The sequence below is a fragment of the Marmota monax genome, unplaced genomic scaffold, assembly GCF_021218885.2.
Source record: "Marmota monax isolate L192 unplaced genomic scaffold, Marmota_monax_Labrador192_F-V1.1 WCK01_AAM20220418_F8-fsc00994, whole genome shotgun sequence".
Taxonomy (NCBI): domain Eukaryota; kingdom Metazoa; phylum Chordata; class Mammalia; order Rodentia; family Sciuridae; genus Marmota; species Marmota monax.
In genome coordinates this window covers 13,829-36,640 of record NW_026692893.1, presented here as the reverse complement: position 1 = coordinate 36,640, position 22,812 = coordinate 13,829, and the positions used below count along the sequence as shown (strand labels likewise).

Genomic DNA, 22,812 nt, shown 5'->3' with positions numbered 1-22,812 from the left:
ATTAACAACCAGTAACAGAAATCTGTGGGTATAAAGTATGGAAATATCCCAAAGAAATTGCTTATTCATAATTTGGATAACAATCCTTAATTTTGGACATATTAACATAAGTTCTTTGTATTTTCTAAAGTGATAGATTACGAAAACAAAATATGAAGACAGTAAATTTTATCTGAAATTTGTATAATGGCTCTATATTAAAAGGAAAGAGGAGCTGATGAAGAGAAAAATATAAAAACACGCAAAAATGTATACTTTAAAATATATGCATTGCCTATTCTATATATAATATTACTGTGTGGATTATTTAGCTGTTTACCAACTAATGCTTCACTGTGGAAAAATTATATAGCAATGCACTATCCCTAGTTTACATTTCCTGGCCATTTTTTAGAATGCAACTTAGTATTTTGCTGCTGTTATCAATAGGGAGATCCAGCAATTCATAATTAAAAACACTATGATTAACTCACAAAAATCAATGACTATAATGACCTATGTAACTACATTATTGGTCATTTCATCACACCAAATTCTTCCTAGTGTTATAAAATGTATGTATATTTTGGGGGGGGGGGGGAAACCAGGGATTGAACTCAGTGGCACTCAGCCACTGAGCCATGTCCCCAACCCTATTTTTGTGTTTTATTTAGAGACAGGGTCTCACTGAGTTGGTTAGTGCCTCACTATTGCTGAGACTGGCTTTGAACTCACTATCCTCCTGTCTTAGCCTCCCAGATGCTGGGAGTACAGACTCATACTGCCTCGATAGTAAAATGTATATTTGACATTCATTATCACATTAGCATTTTTTCTTACTGCTGCCATTTCCCATAGACATCACCAATATTCAGTGTTAATATTTTTTTCAATTTTAGCCATTCTTATCTAATGTAATTTCATCTCAATGTAATTTTAGTTTTCATTCTCTAGATATTGTTGAGACTGAGCAGTTTTTCATGTACTGTCTTATATCTTCTTTGTATAATGTCTAAACCAATTTTTTGCTCCTTTAAGATATTAAGCCTAAAAATTGTGATGTGTATTAGGATTCTCTAGAGGTACAAAACTAAGGCAGTGTATATATAATTATGAAAGGTTATTTATTAGATTGGGTAACATAATCAGAAGCTGTATACTCCCAGCATGTCTGCAAGCTGAAGAGCTAAGGGAACTAGTAGCTACTCAGTTTAGGAAGCTGGAAGTCTCTGGATGACCTAACAGAAGTCTGAGGCTAATGGCTTGGATAGATACTGGTGTAAGACTAGGCTCAAATGCTTCCAAAATTGGCATATGACATTTATAAGAAATGGCAGAAACAAGAAAAAATGTACCCACACAAGGTAAATCAAGGTTTCACAAACTGATAAGTTTTCTTCTTCTTCCACTTTTTGTCCCTTCAGGCCCGCAGCCAATTGTCTTCTGCCACACACATTCAGGTTAGGTGTTTTCCCGTCAGTTTACTGCTCCACATTCCAATCATCTCTAGAAACATGCTCACAGACATACCTAAAAGGGTGCATTATCAATATTATGAGTCTGTCAATTCAGTCAGTAGCTAAAATTAACTGTTACACAATATTTATCATTTAAGTGCTAAATGCATATATTTACCAAATAGCACTCTGTCATCATATGCATGTTTTATTAATTCTTTATCCCTGTGTATAACTTGTTTACATGTTTCTTGATGGTATCCTTTGATTAAAAATATTTTATTTTAATGAAGTTAATTTTTCCATTTTTATTTTATGAACACTACTTGAGGTGGCCTGTCCAATAAAATTTGCTTACTTTCAAAACAAATATATTCTACATTTTCTTCTGCATGATTTGCGAATTTCTATAGATTTATGATCCATCTTATATTATTTATTATTTGTTTATTTACTTATTTATTTACTTATTTTATGGGGCTAGGGATTGAACCCAGGGTCTTGAGCATGGGAGGCAAGCATTCTACCAACTGAGCTATAACTCCAGCCCTTATGATCCATCTTAAGACAAAGTTTTTAATATAAGATTCAATTTTTTTTCCCATGTGGATATCCAGCTTTCCCAGCCTCATTTGTCAAAAATAATTTTCTTTCCTTATTGGGTCATTTCAACACCATCTTAGGAAATCAGATGAGTGTCTAAGTGGGTCTCTATTTCTGACTTCATTACATTTCTTTTTTTTTTTAAAGAGAAAGAGAGATAATTTCAATATTTATTTTTTCAGTTTTTGACAGACACAACATCTTTGTTTGTACGTGGTGCTAAGGATCGAACCCGGGCCGCACACATGCCAGGCGAGCGCACTGCCACTTGAGCCACATCCCCAGCCCAATTACATTTCATTGATCTATGTGCTGTTCCTTGTATCTTCTCTTAATTACTGTAGCTTGAAGTTCTCAAAATCAATAGTATAAGATATCCAAATTTTCTTCTTTTGAAAGATTACTATGGATATTTTAGGCCCTTTATATCTCTATATAATTTCTAGAATTAGCTTGTTAGATTTTACGTACAAATTCATATATTTAAGTTTAATCAAAAAGATAACACATCATAATCAAATAGATTTTATTCCAGGCATGCAAGGTTGGTTCTATATATGCAAATAAATAATGTAATTCACTACTTAAACAGAATTATTTCACAAATTATATGATCCTATCAATAGATGTGAAAAGGACTGTGAGAAATTCAACACTCATTCATACTTAAAACATTGAAAAAACTAGGGATCAAAGAGACTTACCTCAATATTTTAAAGGCCATTTTTTACAAAAAAAAAAAAGCCAATATACTAAATGGAGAAAATCCAAAATCATTTCCTTTAAAATCAGAAAAAAGACAAGGTTATCAACTCTTCCCACTCTAATTCAATACAGTCCAAGAAACGTTAAGACAGCAATCAGGAAAGTAAAGGAAATAAAAGGGATACAAATAGGAAAAGAAGAAGTCAAACTATCTCTGTTTGCCAATGACCTGATTCTATATTTAAAAAATCTTCCCCACACCCAACAACAACAAAAATCCACTGGAAGTCTCGTAGAGCTTATAAATGAGTTCAGCAAAGTAGTAGGTGTAAGATCAATTCCCATAATGAATTGCTTTCCTACACTCCAATAGTGATTCACCAAGGAAGAAATCAGGAAAACCATCCCATTCACAATAGTCTCAAAAACAAAAACAAACAAACCCCAAACAGATAAATAAACAAACAAAAAACCTGGGAATTAATCTAACCAAGGAGATAAAAGGGTTCTATGATGAAAATTATAGAACACTGAAGAAAGAAATTGAAGAAGACCTTAGAAAATGAAAAGACAAGCCATGTTCTTGGATATGCAGAATCAATATTATCCAAATGGCCATACTACCAAAAGCAATCTACAGAATTAATGCAATCCCAATCAAAGTACCAATGACATTATTCACAGAATTAGAAAAAAATTTAAATTAATTTGCAAGAATAAGAGACTGAGATTAACCAAAATAATACCAAGCAAGAAAAGCAAAGCAGGATGCATCACAATAGCTGATCTGAATGTATACTGCAGAGCTATAGTAACAAAAACAGCATGGCATTGGCAAAAATTTGACATGAAGACCAATGGAACAGAATAGAAGACAGAGATAAAAACACATACCTGCAGTCATCTGATAGTTGACCAAGATGCTAAAATATATTTTATTGAAAAAACAGGATTTTTAAACAAATGGTAATAGAAAAACTGGATACCTACATGCAGACAAATGAAATGAGATTCATATTTCTCACCCCGCACAAAACTCAAATCAAATGCATCAAAGACTTACAAATTACACCAGAAATTTTCGAGCAATTTGAAGAAAACACGGGGCCAACACTCCATTGTTTAGGTTCGGGCACTGACTTTCTTAACAATACTCCCAAAGCACAAGAAATAAAAGCAAGCATCAGTATGTGGGATGTCATCAAACTACAAAGTTTCTGTACAGCAAAAGAAATGAGACCATAAAGAGAGAACCTACAGAATGGGAGAAAATCTTGGCTAGCTATCCCTCCAATAGAGGATTAATGTCCAGAATATAAAAAGAACTCAAAAAACATTTTATATATATATATATATATATATATATATATATATATATATTTTTCCCCAATCAATAAATGGACAAAAGAACTAAACAGAGATTTCTTCAAAGAAAAAACACAAATTGCCAAAAGTATATGAAAAATGTTCAAATTCTCTAGCAATGGGAGATATGCAAATCAAAACTACACTAAGATTTCATCTCACTCTAGTCAGAATGGCAGTGGTTAAGAATATAAACAACAATAAATGCTGGCAAAGTTGTGGGGGAAAAGGAACGCTTCTACATTGTTGGTGGGAATGAAGACTAGTAGAACTACTCTGTAAACAGTATGGAGATTCCTCAAAACTAGGAATAAACCACTACATGACTTAGCTATTGCTCTCCTTCACATTTTCCCAAAAGATCGAAAATCAGCATACTGCAGCAATACAGCACCTGAATGTTTGTAGCAGTACAATTCAAAATAGCTAAATTCATAATGTACTTGATTCCATGAGTAAACCTGGTGCCTGCCAAATGTTGAATGGATTAAAAATTGTGACACACACACACATACACACACACACAGGAGTATTACTCAGTGGTAAAAAAAAAAAAGAATGAAATTTTGGCATTTATCAGCAAATGAATAAAAAAAATGGAGAGTATCATGCTAAGTGAAATAAGCCAAACTCAAAAACTGAAAAGCTTGAATGTTTTCTCTCTTATGTGAAAGCTAGAGTAAAATAAAGGAAAGGAGGAGGGAAGAATAGGATAACATGAAGAATCAATCAAATACAAATTAATAGGAGTGAAAGAAAGTCTAGTAGAACAAAGGAAAAGAAGGGGAAAGGGGAGGAAAGATGAGAGGGAAATGGGGGAGGAGAAAAAGGGAGGATAATGAATTGAAATCAATTCCCATGCTTGTATGAGTTTGTGGTGATGAACCCAACTACAATGAGTAACAATAAAGCTCTAATTTAAAAAAAATAAAGTTGTCTCATATATTTTCATTTCTAATAAACATTTTCAATCCTAAGGAAATTATGCCTCTTTTCAGCACAATTTCTATCTTATACATGTAATGATGTAGAGAAGATAGAATAGGTAAGGAGTCTCATAATTTCATGCCTGGAAAAAAATGTTAGTATTGCTTTCAGTATTTTCACTGATATTCTCTTTGCTATGTTGCTATGGGAATCTCCTGCAGAAGCCACCAAGAATTCTTTTATGGTAGTCTGAGAAAGATACAGCAAAATAATGAAAACACAAAATCATCACACCACTAGAACATGTACACTGAAGTCTAACACCAAGCTAAGTCCTTAACAAAAATATTTAGCGAATCCAAGGAAAAAAGTTAGACTCTGGTGCCTTGAATAAATAAGATTTAATTGACCCATTATTTCATATTCTCCCTTTGTTTGGCACTTCAGAGAGTTTTACGTATCAGTATGATTAAGATTTTACAAGAGGCAGGGTAATGCTGGATTGGGGAAGGGGGGGTGGCATTATTATTTGATTTATTTTCTCGTTAAGAACAAGTGTAAGTGTCAAAGGGAATTTGGAGAAAAGAACTCACAAACCTCTGGACCATTCTTATTTGTGTACTTCACTTACCCAACTCACACCATGCCTTTACTTCATCTTCCCTAGCATTTTCTATCTGTACCTGCCAACACATTCCAAACGCAGATTGGCAGGACTCTGGACCAATGGGCAGGCCGCATTGCCTTCCCCGGGCCCACAGCTGCCATGTGGGAGACTCCGGACCCAGGAAGGGGCGAGCCGAGGGGAGGCGTTAGGCAGCCCCACCAACAAGCCTCCCAGCCACCCACCTAAGACCATTCTTCAGCACCCACAGCCAGGTGTCCACTAGCCCTTCCTACTGCCAAGATGTCCCTTTCTAAGAAGCTGACTTTGGACAAACTGGATGTCAAAGGCAAGCGCGTCATCATGAGAGTGGACTTCAACGTTCCCATGAAGAAGAACCAGATTACCAACAACCAGAGAATCAAGGCCGCCGTCCCCAGCATCAAGTTCTGCCTGGACAATGGAGCCCAGTCGGTGGTGCTGATGAGCCACCTGGGCCGGCCCGATGGCGTCCCCATGCCCGAGAAGTACTCCCTGGAGCCTGTCGCTGGCGAGCTGAAATCCTTGCTGGGCAGGGACGTGACTTTCCTCAAGGACTGTGTGGGCCCAGAAGTGGAGAAGGCCTGCGCCAGCCCCGAAGCCGGCTCAGTGATCCTGCTGGAGAACCTGCGCTTTCACCTGGAGGAGGAAGGCAAGGGCCAGGATGCCTCTGGGAACAAGGTGAAGGCAGAGCCCGAGAAGGTGGAAGCCTTTCGCCAGTCACTGTCCAAGCTAGGGGACATCTATGTCAATGATGCTTTTGGCACTGCACACAGGCCTCACAGCTCCATGGTGGGAGTGAATCTGCCCCAGAAAGCAGCCGGGTTCCTTATGAAGAAGGAGCTGGAGTACTTTGCCAAAGCCTTGGAAAACCCAGAGAGACCCTTTCTGGCTATCCTGGGTGGAGCCAAAGTGGCAGACAAGATCCAGCTCATCAAAAATATGCTGGACAAGGTCAACCAGATGATCATCGGGGGCGGGATGGCCTTTACCTTCCTGAAGGTACTGCACAACATGGAGATTGGTGCCTCCCTCTTCGACGAAGAGGGAGCCAAGATTGTCAAGGAGATCATGGCCAAAGCAGAAAAGAATGGTGTGAAGATTACCTTTCCCGTGGACTTTATCACGACTGACAAGTTCGATGAGCATGCCAATACTGGAAATGCCACCGTAGAATCTGGCATCCCCGATGGCTGGTTGGGTTTGGACTGTGGCCCTGAGAGCATTAAAAAGAATGCTCAAGTTGTGTCTGAAGCCAAGCTCATCATTTGGAATGGTCCTTTGGGAGTCTTTGAATGGGAAGCCTTTGCCAAGGGAACCAAGGCCCTCATGGATGAAATGGTGAAAGCCACCTCCCAGGGTAGTGTCACCATTATAGGGGGCAGGGACACTGCTACTTGCTGTGCCAGATGGAACACTGAAGACAAAGTCAGCCATGTAAGCACTGGAGGGGGTGCCAGTCTGGAGCTCCTGGAAGGTAAAAGCCTCCCAGGAGTAGAGGCCCTCAGCAACTTGTAACTGACAGAGTCTCCTTCTCCTGTTTTCTGTCCTCAGCCTTTAGGTTAACTCAGTGCTCTAACATCTCAGCTTGACTTTGGTTAAAACTACCAGATATCAAGACCCAGGAAATGGGCAGGTAGTATGTTATCCACTTCTTCTTACATCAGTGAAAGCACTTGTTCTCTTTAGCTGTGTCATGCCTTTGCCTACCCTCTTCAAGATCTCCTTTGGACCTTTGAACTTCACTGCTGTGCCTCATAGGGAGGATATATTCTTAAGTTGCCCATTAAAGTGAGTCAGTAAAGCTGAATCTCTCATTTGTCATGTTTTTTTTTTTTTTAGATAAATTATTGGAAAAGAATAGTTTGAAAACTCGTTAAAGATTGAGTGTCCAAATAAACTGAGAAAAATAATTAAATGTAAGAACTCATTACTATCATCAGAGTGCTTTCATAGAAAATGTCTTAATAAGAAAAATATAAATGAAAAAATATATTAAATCAAGAAGTTGAAAGTAAAGGAAATAAATTATATACAAAGAAGTTATTTTTGTGTGCTTGTGGATGTACACATATCTATGTTATATAGGGAGCTAGGAATCAAACTTGGTTTGTTAATAAAGATTTGATTGTTTTAATTGTAATGCAATAAATTCTAAAATTTTAAAAATAATTTTCGTACTTTTATGCATGAAAGATAGAGGTATAAAATCCTTACTATAAAATAGAAAAAAAATATTAGAAACAAAAATACTTATTAGACAATATTTTCCTTAGTTTTGTAAACAAAGGGCTGCTAGAGGGTGATGCTATTAACAAAGATCAAAGTACAGAGAAACTCTTCCCCATTATAATGTGCTATGTCCCTATAATCGAAGATAAATTTATTGTAGTCAATAGCATGAATAATTGAGCTTCAAATATAAATTTTAATACACCTGAAATGTCAAATTTTAATGAGACTATTGATAATATTATGTTAATCCCAAGGAAGAGGTAGAGTTTAAGGTATAAGCTTTAAAAGTAAAAAGACAACGTTTGAAAGCTTTAAACAAGTTAAAAGCACATTGCTTTTTCACATAAAAGTTAATAGTCAAGTGTTGGCCCTTCTCCATGGGATCATATATGTTATGGTTTGGATATGAGATATCCACCCAAAGATCCTGTATGAATGCAGGGATTCAGAGGTGATGTGATTAGATAATGGTAGCAGTAACCTTATAGGTTCATCCTCATTTGAAAGGTTCAGTTTGCTGGGTGGTACTTCTGGGCCAGGGGAGCTACTCAAAGAAATTGGGTCATGGAGATGTACCCTGAGGAATTACAACATGTCCCCCAGATCCTCCTTCTCTTTTTGCTTCCTGTCTGCCATGTTGTGAGCAGTTTTCCACCACGTTGCTCTTCCACTATGATTTGCTTCACCTCAGTTCCAGAAGAATGGAGTTGTGTAGCCATAGGTTTAATTTCTGAAACTATGAGCTCAAAAATAAACTTTTGCTCCTCTAGATTGTTCTGACATGGTGTTTTGGTCACAATAAGGAAAAGCTGTCATGTAGCCCCTGTAACAAATCTTCTACTTTGAATAATTAGGTTTAGTCCTTATCTGTAGAATCTGTCTGGGATTTTGTTACAGGACTAAAAGTCTGAAGGGGAAAACAAATGTGAATCAATCAGTTTTTTTTATTACTGCATATTAATTATACAGAATAAAAATTTCATCAGTACATTCATAAAAGTATATAACATTTTCATCATTTCCACATCCCATTATACCCCCTAACCCATACAGTATGAGTTTGGCTTTGGGTTTGTCCTAAAATACCTTTATTATGTTGATATAGATTCTTTTATCTAGACCTTTAGGACTTTTACCATGAAGGCTTTTTCTTGAAGGCTTTTTTATGTCATTTTTATCCTTTATTCTATTTGTATTTTTTTTTCATATGTTGAACCATCCTGGTATTCCTAGAATGATACCAACTTGAAAACAGGGTGTGGTCTTTTTTCATGTGTTGCTGAATTTAGTGTGCTGGTAATTTACTAAGGATTTTAGTGACTACGTTCATTAATGACATTGGTCTACAGTTTTCTTTGAGGGGTACATTATCCAGTTTTAATATCATGTTGATACTGGTTTAATAGAATTTTGAAGCATTCCCTTCCTTTTTGTTTTATGGAAAAGTTTGAGGACCTTAGGTGTGAGCTCTTCTTTAAAGGTGTGGTAAAGTCCTGCACAAATCCATCTGCTCCTGGGCTTTTCTTGTGTCCTAGACTGTGGGTCGTTATGTTATCAGCATCAAAGGATCCACTGCATGTATTCAGAGTGCTGAATTCAATCCCCAGCACCACTTTAAGAAGAGAGAATAATCACCAGTAAAAAGTTAGATGCAAACCAGATCTCAACATACAATAAAAAAAAATTGTTAAACACAATCTCTGCAACTCTAATCAAAGTAAAGAAAGGGAAGGAATGACATGGAATACTCTAAAAAGGGACGTTAATGAAAGTAAATTTAATGCTAACATTTAAGAGAAAAAGAAATGAGAAGAGAAAGAAAAAGGAGAAAGGAAGGAAATAAATTAGAAATAAGAAAAAAAAAACAGAAAAGTACATAAGAGAATTTTTGAAAAAAACAACACCATCCACCATCTGAATCTCTGGGAAGTGTTAGAAACCTATCCTCCCATGTCACTCACTACACAGTTTTCTATCTGCTCAGACTGCATATTCACCCAATAGCACTCTCTGCCTTCCTAGAGGAAGGAACTCTCTTCCAGCCCACAAGGAGTACCCCTAACCCAATTCAGGCATCATGTCCTCAGTGCTGATTATTATTATTTTTACTTATTATTTTTCTTTTTATTCTAAAATCCAATATTTCTGAGTACCACCCAGTCACTGACTCTTGAGTTGCATTCCAATGCTTTCCTATGGCCCCCCCACCCCATCATGCAGCCTCACATCTTTTCATTAGGTTCAATATCCTGGAGCAGTTGGTAATTGATGAGTACCAAAAATCTGCCATGTTTTGGCATTGTTTTATTTTGAATACATCATTCCAATATTCCAAAAATTATTTTCACTTACTATATTGGCAATGAGTCATGACATAAGGCCTATTTTTCAAGGGAGGCTTAATAATATATTCTCTATAGCTAGATAATTTGTACCCAAGTAAAAGTAAGTAGAATATCTTAATAACAGAAAGTAGAAGAAGAATAAACGCTGAAAAAAAATTAACAGTTTCTGATAGACTATCCTCTGGCCATTCGAGTATTCATGTACATTTCTCATCTCACATAAGAAAACATAACTATTCCAAGAAGGACAGTACAATCTCTTGTACAGTGACTGCATCCTTTGAAATTTGGATCTCTCTGGATGATGCACAATCCATTCAGTGCAGCACAGAGAATTCAATAGTCTGGCAAAGTGAAAAGCAGAGTCATCATTTTCATGCTCCTACTCTCCATACTCCATACAAACCAAATGAATATACAGTGGTAAAAAAGAAATAGATAACTTCAATAAAAATACTCAATTAAACCCTCTCCTCGGTCTATACCCAAAGAACTTAAAAACAGCATACTACAGGGACACAGCCACATCAATGTTTATAGCAGCACAATTCACAATAGCTAAACTATGGAACCAAACTAGACGTCCTTCAGTAGATGAATGGATACAATATGTGGCATATATACACAATGGAATATTACTCAGCAATAAGAGAATAAATCCTGGCATTTGCATGTAAATGGATGGCATGGCGTTAGAGAAGATAATGCTAAGTGAAGTTAGTCAATCCCCCCCCCAAAAAAAATGCTTAATGTTTTTGTCTGATTCATAGTTTGGTAGGGAAGGAGAACATGGAAGGAATAGATGAACTCTAGATAGGGCAGAGGGGTGGGAAGGGAAGGGAAGGGGCATGAGGTTAGAAATGATGGTGGAAAGCGATAGACATCATTATCCAAAGTACTTTATGAAGACACAAATTGGTGTCAATATACTTTGTATACAACCAGAGATATGAAAAAATATATATATTATATATATATATATTTAATATATAAATTAATATAAATATTCATATATAATATATATAAAAATATAAAAATCAATAAAAAAATAAAATAAATGAAAAAACATTAACATTTCTATTCAAAAAAATTAAAAACACACTTCTCTTTTCATTTTTATTTCGATTTAAGAATGTTGAGAGCTCAATTGTTCTAACAATGAAAATAACAACTATGGATAACTTTACTAGTTAAAATAATTTAGAATATAATTCTTCTTTTTTATTTTATTTTTTAAATACATGACAGTGGAATGCATTACAATTCTTATTACACATATAGAGCACAATTTTTCATATCTCAGTATATAAAGTATATTCACACCAATTCATGTCTTCATACATATACTTTGGACAATGATTTCTATCACATTCCACCATCATATAATTCTTCTTAACAAATATAATTAAATGATATTAAAAAATACTCAAATAAAATGCCATTGGTTCTTTACAACTTTAACAAATCATGGTGGACCAGAATTTCAAGAATCACTTGACCTGAGAATGGAAGAATTTCCATGGCTAGACTGATTGGAATCTCCTGAAATTTCTTATTCATTTTTCTTTCCTGGATCCTACTATGAGCAGGTGAGAAGTTTTTATTGCATTCTAACTTTCAAAACAATTTCTGAAGCAGGTATTGGAGACCTGAGCTATATCTGTCTCTGCATAGATTTCCTAGACTCCTCCTTGCTAACTTTCAGGAAACCAAGGACATCTTTACTTATCACAATTATAAGCTTTTGAAGCCCACGCTAGAGGCTTCTTAACTTTCTCAATAATCCAACTTTCTGAGAGCTGGACATGCATGGTGGTGCACATCTATAATCATAACAACTCGGCTGAGGCAGGAGGGTCGAAATTTCAGAGCCAATCTCAGCAGCTTAGCAAGGACCTAAGCAACTTACATACCTTGTCTTAAAATAAAAAGGGCTGGGAATGTGGTTCATGTTTAAGCACCCCTGGCTTTAATCCCTGGAATCAAGAAAAAAAAAAGAAAAATCCAGGGTTCTGGTATCTCTAATCCCCTACAAAACACTCAAAAAATCTCTTTTAATTATACTTCTGAACCCTCCCAACTCTTGCTTCTACTTAATTGATTTTTTTTGTTTGTTTGTTTGCTGGGACCACCTTGTATTTCACAGACAGCAAGCTGTGGCTATCTAATAAGTGAGCAAGAGAGCCTGTGATCTCGCCTGCCACTTCCTCATGACTTTGGTTGAAAAGTGCAAGTGGCAGGTCTCTTAGAAATGGCACAAGTGATGTTATTTCTCCTATTTATTATTGTATTAGGGGAAACTAGCTTTCTCAATTATGAAAGAACTAATTTCCCTAGTTTGTTAGGCGATTTTGGTTGCCTTTCTTAGAAAGCTCTATTGCATATATTTTTTGTTTCAACTGCTTCATTTTTCCTAGCTCTGTTCATTTTGGGTTGTAGTAATTTATGAAAAACCAGCAAGTAAGAACCAAAATACACGAATATTTGACCACTTTATAAACACTTCCCTTGAAACTTTATTCTCTTTGGGAATGTTGTGCTTACTTAGACATCACAGGCAAAGGATTTATTAAGTGTTCCAGCAGAAAAAGGAGCAATCGTTACCATCCAGTCTTCCATGTCTCCTTACTTACCTTCTCTCACCTGATTCTTAAGAAAATGTAACTTTTGTGAGCTTTATTAAGACAGCAACCACAAAATGATCAATTTCTACATTACACAATCTAAAAACTAGTTGTTCTAAAGTAAGGAAAATTTTCCCAAAGAGAACTCTTGTCAAACTCTGGAGACATGTTTGCTTGTCATGTCTGGAGGGATGTTATTGTGGTAACTAAGGAAGCTATCAAAAACCCTAAAAACCACAAGACAGCCTTCCACAACAAAGAAGTAGTCAGCCTTACATGTCAATAGTGATTGTTAGAGTCTGTAAACAAGTCAAGATGGCACCTGGCATTTTGCAGAGGGAGTGGTTTGTGAAGTAACGCCAGCGAGCCATTAAGTGTGGAGATTCCTTATTGGTTGACTGCTGTATCTAGTTTATGTTAATTAAGATAAGCTGTGTGGAATGTATATATACCCCTCCTGTCCTACAATAAATGGCTCCCATTCCTGCTGTATCAATGTACACAAGTTTCTCGTCACCCCCCAGTTATTTTGCCCAGCCAGCCGGACTGCGGCAGTGATAATGGCTGAGAAATCTTGATCTTGACTGAACTATGGTAATAAAAAGACTTAAAAATATAATTTCTAAAACAACATAAAAATTTTGCTTATTACAGCATTGCTATGGGTAAGTAGACATTGCTTGAGCTAATTCAAAGACCCAGTGAGTAAAACATGGCTCTTTTATCATCACTAGAAGAAAGAAGATCAGTTTGAATGTTGACATATTCCAGGCCACTGAATAGGGATTAAAAGATTCAGAGAGGCATTCTTTATTTAAGGAAGAGCATGGGAAATCATCCATGTCAGCTGTGCTTACATGCCCTCCACCTGAACTCAGTAATATGAGCACATGTAGCTAATAGGCCATGTGTTCTCTGACTGGGTGCTCATGGGCCAAGTTAAAGCTGTTAGTAAAAGGAAGGAAAATAAAGTTGCATTAATTTAAAAATGTAGCCAAGAGAGGAAGCTGTGAAAACTTTACAATACACTGGAAGATCCATGGAGAGCATGCTTTTGTAGATGATTTACCCTAAAAGAAAGAAAACCTTATAGAGAACAAGAAAGAAATTAAAATGAAGTAAGATGACAACAATATGACATGAGAGATAAACTGATAAACGTATAAAAAAATCACAGATCACAGATTCAAATGTTAGTACAAAATATTTAATGTTGTTGAAAGGAATAATCCAGCCTCCATGTCTCTTTACTTACCATCTCTCACCTGATCCTTAAGTAAATGTAATGTTAATTAATGTTGTTCAAAGGTGCTGAGAGAGAACTTGTTGACTAGGGATACTGTATTTGTCAGGGTTCTCTATAGGAACAGAATCAATAGGAAGTATGTTTATAAAAGGGAATTTATTAGATTGGCTTACGTGACCAGAAGCTGGAAAGTCCCCAAAGGCTGTCTTCAGGCTGGAGAGGTAGAGGAACCCGTAGTTGCACAGTCCAAGAAGCTGAAGCCTCGGAACAAGAGGGATCAATAGTGCTACCACAGTCCAAGACCAAAGACTTCTGGAAACTCCCTGGAGAATCACTGGCAGAGTCAACTTTGGAGGAGTGAAGAATCCAGAGTCTGATATACTCAGGTGATCACAAAAGCAATCCAGAAACTGTTCAAGCTGGGCACAGTGCCCCACACCTGTAATCCCAGCAGCTTGGGAGGCTGAGGCAGAAGGATAATGAATTCAAAGCCAGCCTCAGCAAAAGTGAGGCTCTAAGCAACTTGGTGAGACCCTGTCTTAAATAAAATTCAAAATAGGGCTGAGTACCCCTGAGTTCAATCCCCAGTAAGCCCCCGACGCCCGCAAAAAAACCTGTTCAAGGAGAATTTAGCTGCATCTGATGCTGCTTCCTTGTTCTTCCAACTTTGATTCCATTCAAGCCACCATCCTATTGGACGGTGCTGCCCATGCTTAGGGAGTGTCTCCACTTCAGTTTGCTATCCCACATGCCAATCATTACTAACACACCCTAACTGACACACCAAGAAGCCCCTTTATCTTCAGCATCTCTTAATCCAATCAAGTAGACAATTCAAATTAACTATTACAAATACAATATTGGGCAAAATAATGAAAAGCAGATCTCAAAAGAAGCATTTGTACATACATACATATGAATATTGATACTGTCATCTGTCATCCACATGCATATATTATATACTTATATATAATATTTTCTACAGTTGCAACCATTTCACAGTAAAAATTATAATTATGTACATTAAAATAGCTTTCTACTTCTTAAATTAAATTTCTGAAAATTAACAACTATTTCCTTTGATTTGCAGAAGTTTTTTAGTTTGATGATGTCCCACCTATTGATTTTTAGTTTTATTTCTTGCAATTTAGGAGTCTTTTAAGGAAGTTGGTTCCTGTGTCAATATGTTAGAATGTTGGACCTTGATTTTCTTCTACTAATTACAGAGTTTCTGATCTAATTCCTAGGTCTTTAATTCACTTTGAGTTGAGTTTTGTGCAGAGTGAGAGATAGGGGCCCAGCTTAATTATTCTGCATGCAGATATCTAATTTTCCCAGCACCATTTGTTAAAAAGACTATCCTTTCTTCAACATATATTTTTAGCACTTTTGTCTAGTACCAGATAGCTGTATTTATGTGGTTTTGTCTCTACATATTCCATTCTATTCCACTGGTCTTCCCGTCTGTTTTGGTGCCAGTACCATGCTGTTTTTACTATAACTCTGTTTTATAATTTGGGGTCTGGTATTCTGATACTTCCTGCTTTACTCTCTGAGCTCATTATTGTTTTGGCTGTTTGGAGTCGCTTATTTTTCCAAATAAGTTTTAGTACTTCTTTTTCTAGTTCTGGGGAAAATGTCATTGGCATTTTGATAGGGATTACATTGAGTCTGTGTATTGGTTTTGATAGTATGGCCATTTTTACAATATCAATTCTACCTATCCAAGAACATGGGAGGACTTTCCATCTAAGTTCATCTTCAATTTCTTTCTACAATGTTCTATAGTTTTCCTTATAGAGGTCTTTCCATTAAATTAATTCCCAGACCTTTTTTTTAGATTATTGTAAATGGGATAGTTTATCTAATTTCTTTTGTCAGCAGTTTCATTATTGGAGTATAGGAAAACAATTGATTCATGTGTATTGATCTTACGTGCTTATATTTTGCTGAATTCATTTATGAGCTCTGGAAGTCTTCTGGAGATTTTTTTATAACTTCTACATATAACATTATGTCATCAGCAAACATGGATAATTTGATCTCTTCTTTTCCTATTTGTATTCCATTTAATTTCCTTCTGTTGCCTGATCACCCTGGCTAAAATTTCAAGGACTATGTTGAATAGGAGTGGTAAGTGTGGGAATTCTTGTCTTATTCCTGTTTTTAAAGGAAATGTTTTCAGTTTTTCTCCATTCAGTATGATGTTGACCTTAGGTGTGTAATATACAGTCTTTACAATGTTGAGTTAAGTTCCTTCTCTCCTAACTACTCAAGTGTTTTAAACATAAATGGGTAGTCTACTTTGACAAATGCTTTTTTGGCATCTATTAATAAAATAATGTGATTCTTGTCCTTAACTCTACTTATGTGATAAATCACATTTATTGATTTATGTATGTTGAACCAAACTTGCATCCGTGAGATGAAACCCCTTGATCATAAAGCACTGGATTTTTAATATGCTTTTTATTCAGTTTTATAATATTTTATTAAGAATTTTTGCATCTATGTTCATCAGGGTATTTGGCCTGATGTGTTTTTTTTTTCCTTTGATGTGTCTTTGATTTTGGTATCAGGGTTATGCTACCTTCATAGAATGAATTTGGGAGTGTTCCCTCCTCCTTGGTTTCATGGAATAATTTGAGGAGGATTGGTATTAATTCTTCTTTAAAGGTCTGGTAGAACTGGTCTGAGAATCCCTCCCTGGGGTTTTCTTTGTTTGAAGACTTTTGATAACTTCATCAATTTCCTTTATTGATATGGGCCCATTTAAGTTTCCTGCATCCTCATGGTTTAATTTAGGTAGTTCATATATCTGTAGGAATTTCTCAATATCATCTAAATGTTAAGAGTGTGAAGAGAGAGCCTACAGGAGAAGATATTTTCCTCCTGCTCCTCAGGACATTAATATCCAGAATATATAAAGAAGTAAAAATCTTAACAAAAAAAGAAAATGACCCAACAAATAAATGGTCAAAAGAACTAAACAAACACTTCTCAAAAGAAGAAATATGAATGACCAAAAAATATATTTTAAAAAAATGTTCAACATCTCTAGCAATAAGAAAAATGAAAATTAAAACCACATTGAGATGTCATCTGACTCCAGTCAGAACAGCAATTATCAAGAGTATAAAATGTATTGGCAAGGATGTGGGGAAACAGTTACACTCATAACTTGTTTGTGAGATTGCAAATTAGTGCAACTACACTGGAAGGCAGTATGGAGTTTTCTCAAAAATATAGAAATGGAACCACCATATATCCTGAATGTCCCAATTCTCAGTTTGGATCCAAAAGATCTAATCAGAATACTATAAGGACACAATATGTATAGCAGCACAATACACAATAGCCAAACAGTGGAACTGATCTAGATACTCTTCAACAGATGAATGGAAAAAAATGTGGTATATATACACAACTGAGTATTACTCAGCCTGAAAAAAAAATGAATGTCATTTTCTGATAAATAGATGTAACTGGAGATCATATAATGATAAGAGAAATAAGTACAACTCAGAAAGTCAATTGCTGAATGTTTTCTCTGACATGCAAAAGGTTAGTCTCAAGTTAGCAGGGAAATGACAGAGAAAGAGAAAAGAAATGATAGGGTGTTATTAAATTAAAAGAAAGATGGGGGAATAGAAGAAGGAGTTTGAGGGGGAGGAAAGAGGGACAAGATAAGGAAAGAACAGTGCAATGAATCTGACCTAATTTTCCAATGTACATATATGAATGTGCTACAGTTAATCTCACCATTGTGTATATCCACAAGATACTGATTTTTTAAAATTGAAATAAATAGATCAATAGTAGAGCAGAGGAAAGGGAGGAGATAGAGCAACAAGAAAGAACACAAGGGTGGGTATTGGAGGTTTAATTGGAATAAATTATAACCCATGTATTTATAATTATGTCAAAAAATATCATTTTATGTATAACTATTATAAACCAATTTTTTTAGAATTAAAATTAAGGTATTACCACAAGATGGCAGAATGGCCTTGAATTTTTTTTATTCAGGCTTACATTGTAGGGTTTGTTTTGTCCACACTTGCAATTTATATTATTTAATTCATGTGCTTAAAGTTGGCTATTCATTTATTTTCTGTGTATTTTACAAAGTATCTTTATAGAAAGAGCCTCCTTCAAGCAGAATTTGCTTAATAAGGCTGTAAGAAAGTCAATTGAAAAATAAAATTAATTGCAACTCTTCATGGCTTTATGCTCCAACTAACATTTTTCTATTACTTTAAAGTAATTTCCATTCTGAATAAGTTTGGAGGAGACTCCTAGAAACAAAATTTGCAATCCCTAAATCAATACACATTCATGTTAAAATTAGAAAGATAACAATATTAACTAAAGAGTAAAATAAAATATTTGGAAAGTGTCTAATTGGCAGGCATATAAACTGATATAAAACAAGAATATGTTTTAGTTGGCATCTCTTTGTCTTAGAGCCCGATAGGACCACTTGGGGTTTCCTCCCTTCTCTGTGACCTGAATAGGCAGTACTTAGGACAATTATGTCTTTATTTTCTTAGTGTTTTTCTATCTCAGATATTGTTTCATAGATTTTTCCCATCTTGTCAATGGTTGCAGATGAAGGATTCAGTCTAGTCTCCCAATCTCTGCTCTTCCATCCAAGACACCAGTAAGGACTAAATATCACTTTATTTTAATTTTATTTTTGTACTTGGCATTGAATCCAGGAGCACTTAACCACGGAGCCACATTCCCAGCCCTTTTTATATTTTATTTTGAGGCAGGATCTCATAATCCTCTTGCCTCAGCCTCTGGAGCTACTGAGATTACAAGCATGTGCCACTCATTCAACTTTTTAAAATTTCTTACATTAACATTATTTTTATTATCCAGCTGAGTTTAATGTGTTATTTTTATAACATTTTTATTAAATCATCATAATTCTGCATAATAGCTGAATTAATTATGCCATATTTATACATACACATAGCATAATTTGACTCATCTCATTCACTTATCCCTCCACTTTCCTCTCTTCTTCCTTTCCCCTGAACTATTTGCTCCACTCTACTGATGTATTACTAGTAGTAGTAGAAGAAGTAGTAGTAGTACTATTATTATTATTTAAATTAGTACATTATAGTTATGTACAAAAATGAGATCCAAGGAAGAATAACAATTCAGGCAGAGTCCAGAATCTATCAAATCCCTGGAGGGGAAATGAACATTCACTGAGAAATGTGTGCATTTGAAGCAGTGTGATAAGAATTTTGTCATCAGGGAATATTGTCATTTGCTTGAGACACACAAGGTACTAATAGCAGAAAATAATATTTCTGGAGAAAGCTGATAGGAGGAACATCTATGAGATAGATAAGGCAATCAAATGTAGAGGAGCAATGATGAGTTGAAGGCTGGCTCTTCATTAACCCTGAGAACCATCCATATCGACATAATTCTCTCTTTTCAAAAGTTTACCTAGACCCAACCCAAGACAACAAAATGTTAAAAATTAGAAGACAGCACGTGGTCATCCTATCTAAAAAGTTCTCCAGCAGGCAGGAGGGAAATCTCTTTTCTCCTAATAAAAGAAATTTGCCAACGATATTATCACTTAAGTAAACAATATGACTGACATCACACAAAGTGATCTTTACAAGAAGACGTATAATTTTAATTTGTTTGCCGAACCCAGGAAGGTCATAAAAATTATTTCTGGCTTAAATTTACAATAACATGAACATGGGTCACTTCTATTTTAAATAAGTTGGAATAAATGTTAAAATACCAAGCTTGAAATTTGTAACCTGATGAAATCTAGATTTTTCTCACTCAGAATGTAAGTATTTCAGAGATAATTTTTAGCCTTTAAAACGTAGAAATTTACAACTAGATTTAATCTACAACCTTCATTTTAAAGGTGAATGAGAAGTCATATTAAAAAAAGGTTAAGAATTAGTTCCACTGACATAAGCATTGACTTGTGGCAAGGAATGACATTCTTAAGCATAATGATTAGAAGGCCAAAGTCTAGGAAGAACTTGAAAAAGCTGTGTGTGTGTGTGTGTGTGTGTGTGTGTGTGTGAAAATTTGTAACTACTTTGGTCGAATTTTCATATTTTCATCTTTCTGGGATAGAGATATATTGTATGGTACAGGAATGCTGCCCATTGTTATGGTCTGAATTTGAAATGTCCTGCAGAAGCTTCTGTGGGAAGAATTGGTCCTAAAAGCACGTTTCGGGGTTGGAGCCTTTAGAAGGTGTTGGATCTGAAGCCTGTGACTTCATCAGTGGGTTAATTTATTAATGAATCCATAAATCAGTGCACTGCTGAAAGGTGGCAGAAACTTTAGGAGCTGGGACCTATTTAGAGGAAGTAAGTCACTGCAGGCATGCTTTTGAAGGTTCCATTTGACAATATCCACTCTCTCTTTCTCTCTTTGCTTTCTGGCCACCATGAGCTACATAGCTTTCCTGTGTCATGTACTTTTATCATGAGACAATGCCATAGGCCTAAAAGTAACAGGGCCAAGAGACCACAGAAAAAAAAAAACTTATAAAATCATGAGACAAAATAAGTCTTTCCTCCTTTAAGTTGATTTTCTCAAGTGTTTTGTGACAACAACAAATATAGACAATGGGTACCAGGAGTGGATTGATTGATGTGACTATACATTACCATGTGGTTCAAAAGTCTTCGATATTGATTTTGGGGAGAAATTTGGAAACTTTTGGAGAAACAGGCTAGTAAAAGCTCAGAATATTATAAGATTTAAAGTGTTTCTGGGGAGAGTTCAGAAGACTAGAATGTTGATAGTAATGCAGAGAGTAAAGACTGTGCTGTGGGATGTTTTCAAGATGGCAGAATAGAGAAGGTCACTTTCCTGACTGCTCCATGGCATGAAAACAAGAAAGCTGATAAGGGACTTCTCAGCAAAGTGGGTGAGCAAAAGAAAGGGGGAGGGATTTTACTGGAATTTAATACTGGTCTTTCAAAGCAGATCTGGGACATAAGAGGATGGATATAATTAAATAAGGAAGAAATCCCCAGGGCCACAGCTGCTGTCATGGCTGGAGGGAACAGTAAGAGTGGTCCCTCTGTAGGCAAAGTGGAGAAATAAGGGAATTAAAGGAACTCACATTTTTAGGAGGCCTGAGGCATAACTGAGTACAGAGAGTTTAGAGATCAAAGACACTGCCCAACTAAACTGAAAGGCATGTTGCACAATATCCTTATGCAGGAAAAAAAGCCCCACCTCTCTAGGCTGCATGCACAGGACAGAGGAAGGAACCATTTCACAGCCACAGGCCAGGGGCGGGCAGATGGAGGAGCTGATTCCTGGCAAACCTGAGGAGTCTGGCCTGAAATATGAGCCTGGCAAACCACACTGAATAATATAGAGTGTTCTAGAGTGAACAGGAGAAAATCAAATGTGGAGAGAGGTTGAAACAAGGGACTACTGGTCATGGAAACCCACCTGGTTCTCCCCAGTCCCCTCCAATCCAGGTGCTTGCCAGATCTGCTGGGAGAGATGCACCTGGCTGAGAATCTGAAAGAGTGAGGGTGGTAGAGATTGAGTTTGGAGACTGAACCTGAGGCCAGGAAACATGGGGCCTGCAAGTGACACAGTGAACTAAGAATTGGCTCCTGCACCACATAAGTGCAACCCAGGGGAGATCCCTGGGGTGCAGTCTTCTAGTATAGACCAGCAATTGCTGGCCTGGGAAGTGCACTGATTTAAAATCTTTAGGCAAGTTGACATTCAGTGAAGAACCTGAAGGCTACGTAAGCCTAAACCTGTCTTTAGGTGTTCTGCCTGTGTGATTATTTTTCTCTCCAGAGATCCCACCTTGAGGGTAGAATAAGAATCACTTCAGAAGACCCCATCAAACATTGCTGAGAAGGGAAGCTGAGAATCTTTTGAAATCCAATGGAAACAATTATTTAACTTTTCATTGGTATCTTTCCACCCCTTTTGTATTTTCTCTGTTTAATTGTGACCTTAACGGTTCATGTACATTTATAAATATTCATATTAACAAGGCCCTATGCAATTCGGGGAGACCCTGCCTCTAAATAAAATATAAAATAGAGTTGCAGATGAGGTCTATTAGTTAAGTGACCCTGGATTCAATCCCAGTACAAAAAATGAGTAGATAGATGAATCTATAACACAATTAATAAATGGGCAAAGGAACTGAAGATACACATCACAGAAGAAAAATACAAATGGTCAAAAATATTTTCAACATCTCTAAAAAATTAGAGAAATGCTAATTGAGATTACACTGATTTTATCTCACTCTAGTCAGAAAGGCAAATGAATGGATAAGGAAAATGTGGTACATATATACAATGGAATATTACTCAGCCATAAAGAAGAATGAAATTATGGTATTTGCCAGTAAATGGATGAAACTGGAGACTATCATGCTAAGTTCAATGAGCCAATCCCAAATACAAAAGGATGATTGTTCTCTCTGTTATGTGAATGCTTACAAATAATAAAGGTGGGGAGAATAAATTTCACTGGATAAGACAAAGGGGAATAAATGGAGGTGTGTGATGGAAATAAAAAAGACAGTAGAATGAATCAGATATAACTTTCTTATGTCCATATATTAATATACAACCAGTATAACTCTACATTCTGTACGACCACAAGAATGAGAACTTATACTCCATGT

The 22,812-nt window shown here is 36.0% G+C and overlaps 2 protein-coding genes across 2 annotated transcripts in view; both read left to right on the top strand.

Annotated features, from left to right (window-relative positions):
* LOC124096664 (cysteine-rich venom protein LEI1) overlaps positions 1-22,812 on the top strand; it is an 85,193-nt gene that overhangs the window by 51,768 nt on the left and 10,613 nt on the right. The gene's annotated exons all lie outside the window — the stretch shown is intronic.
* Positions 5,806-11,082, top strand: LOC124096663 (phosphoglycerate kinase 2-like). Its single transcript, XM_058581379.1, has one exon. It carries the CDS (start codon positions 5,944-5,946, stop codon positions 7,195-7,197), a length of 1,254 nt encoding a protein of 417 aa, XP_058437362.1. The 5' UTR covers positions 5,806-5,943; the 3' UTR covers positions 7,198-11,082.

Coding starts and splice junctions, on each gene's coding strand:
- LOC124096663 (XM_058581379.1), top strand. CDS start 5,944: ATGTCCCTTTCTAAGAAGCTGACTTTGGACAAACTGGATGTCAAAGGC.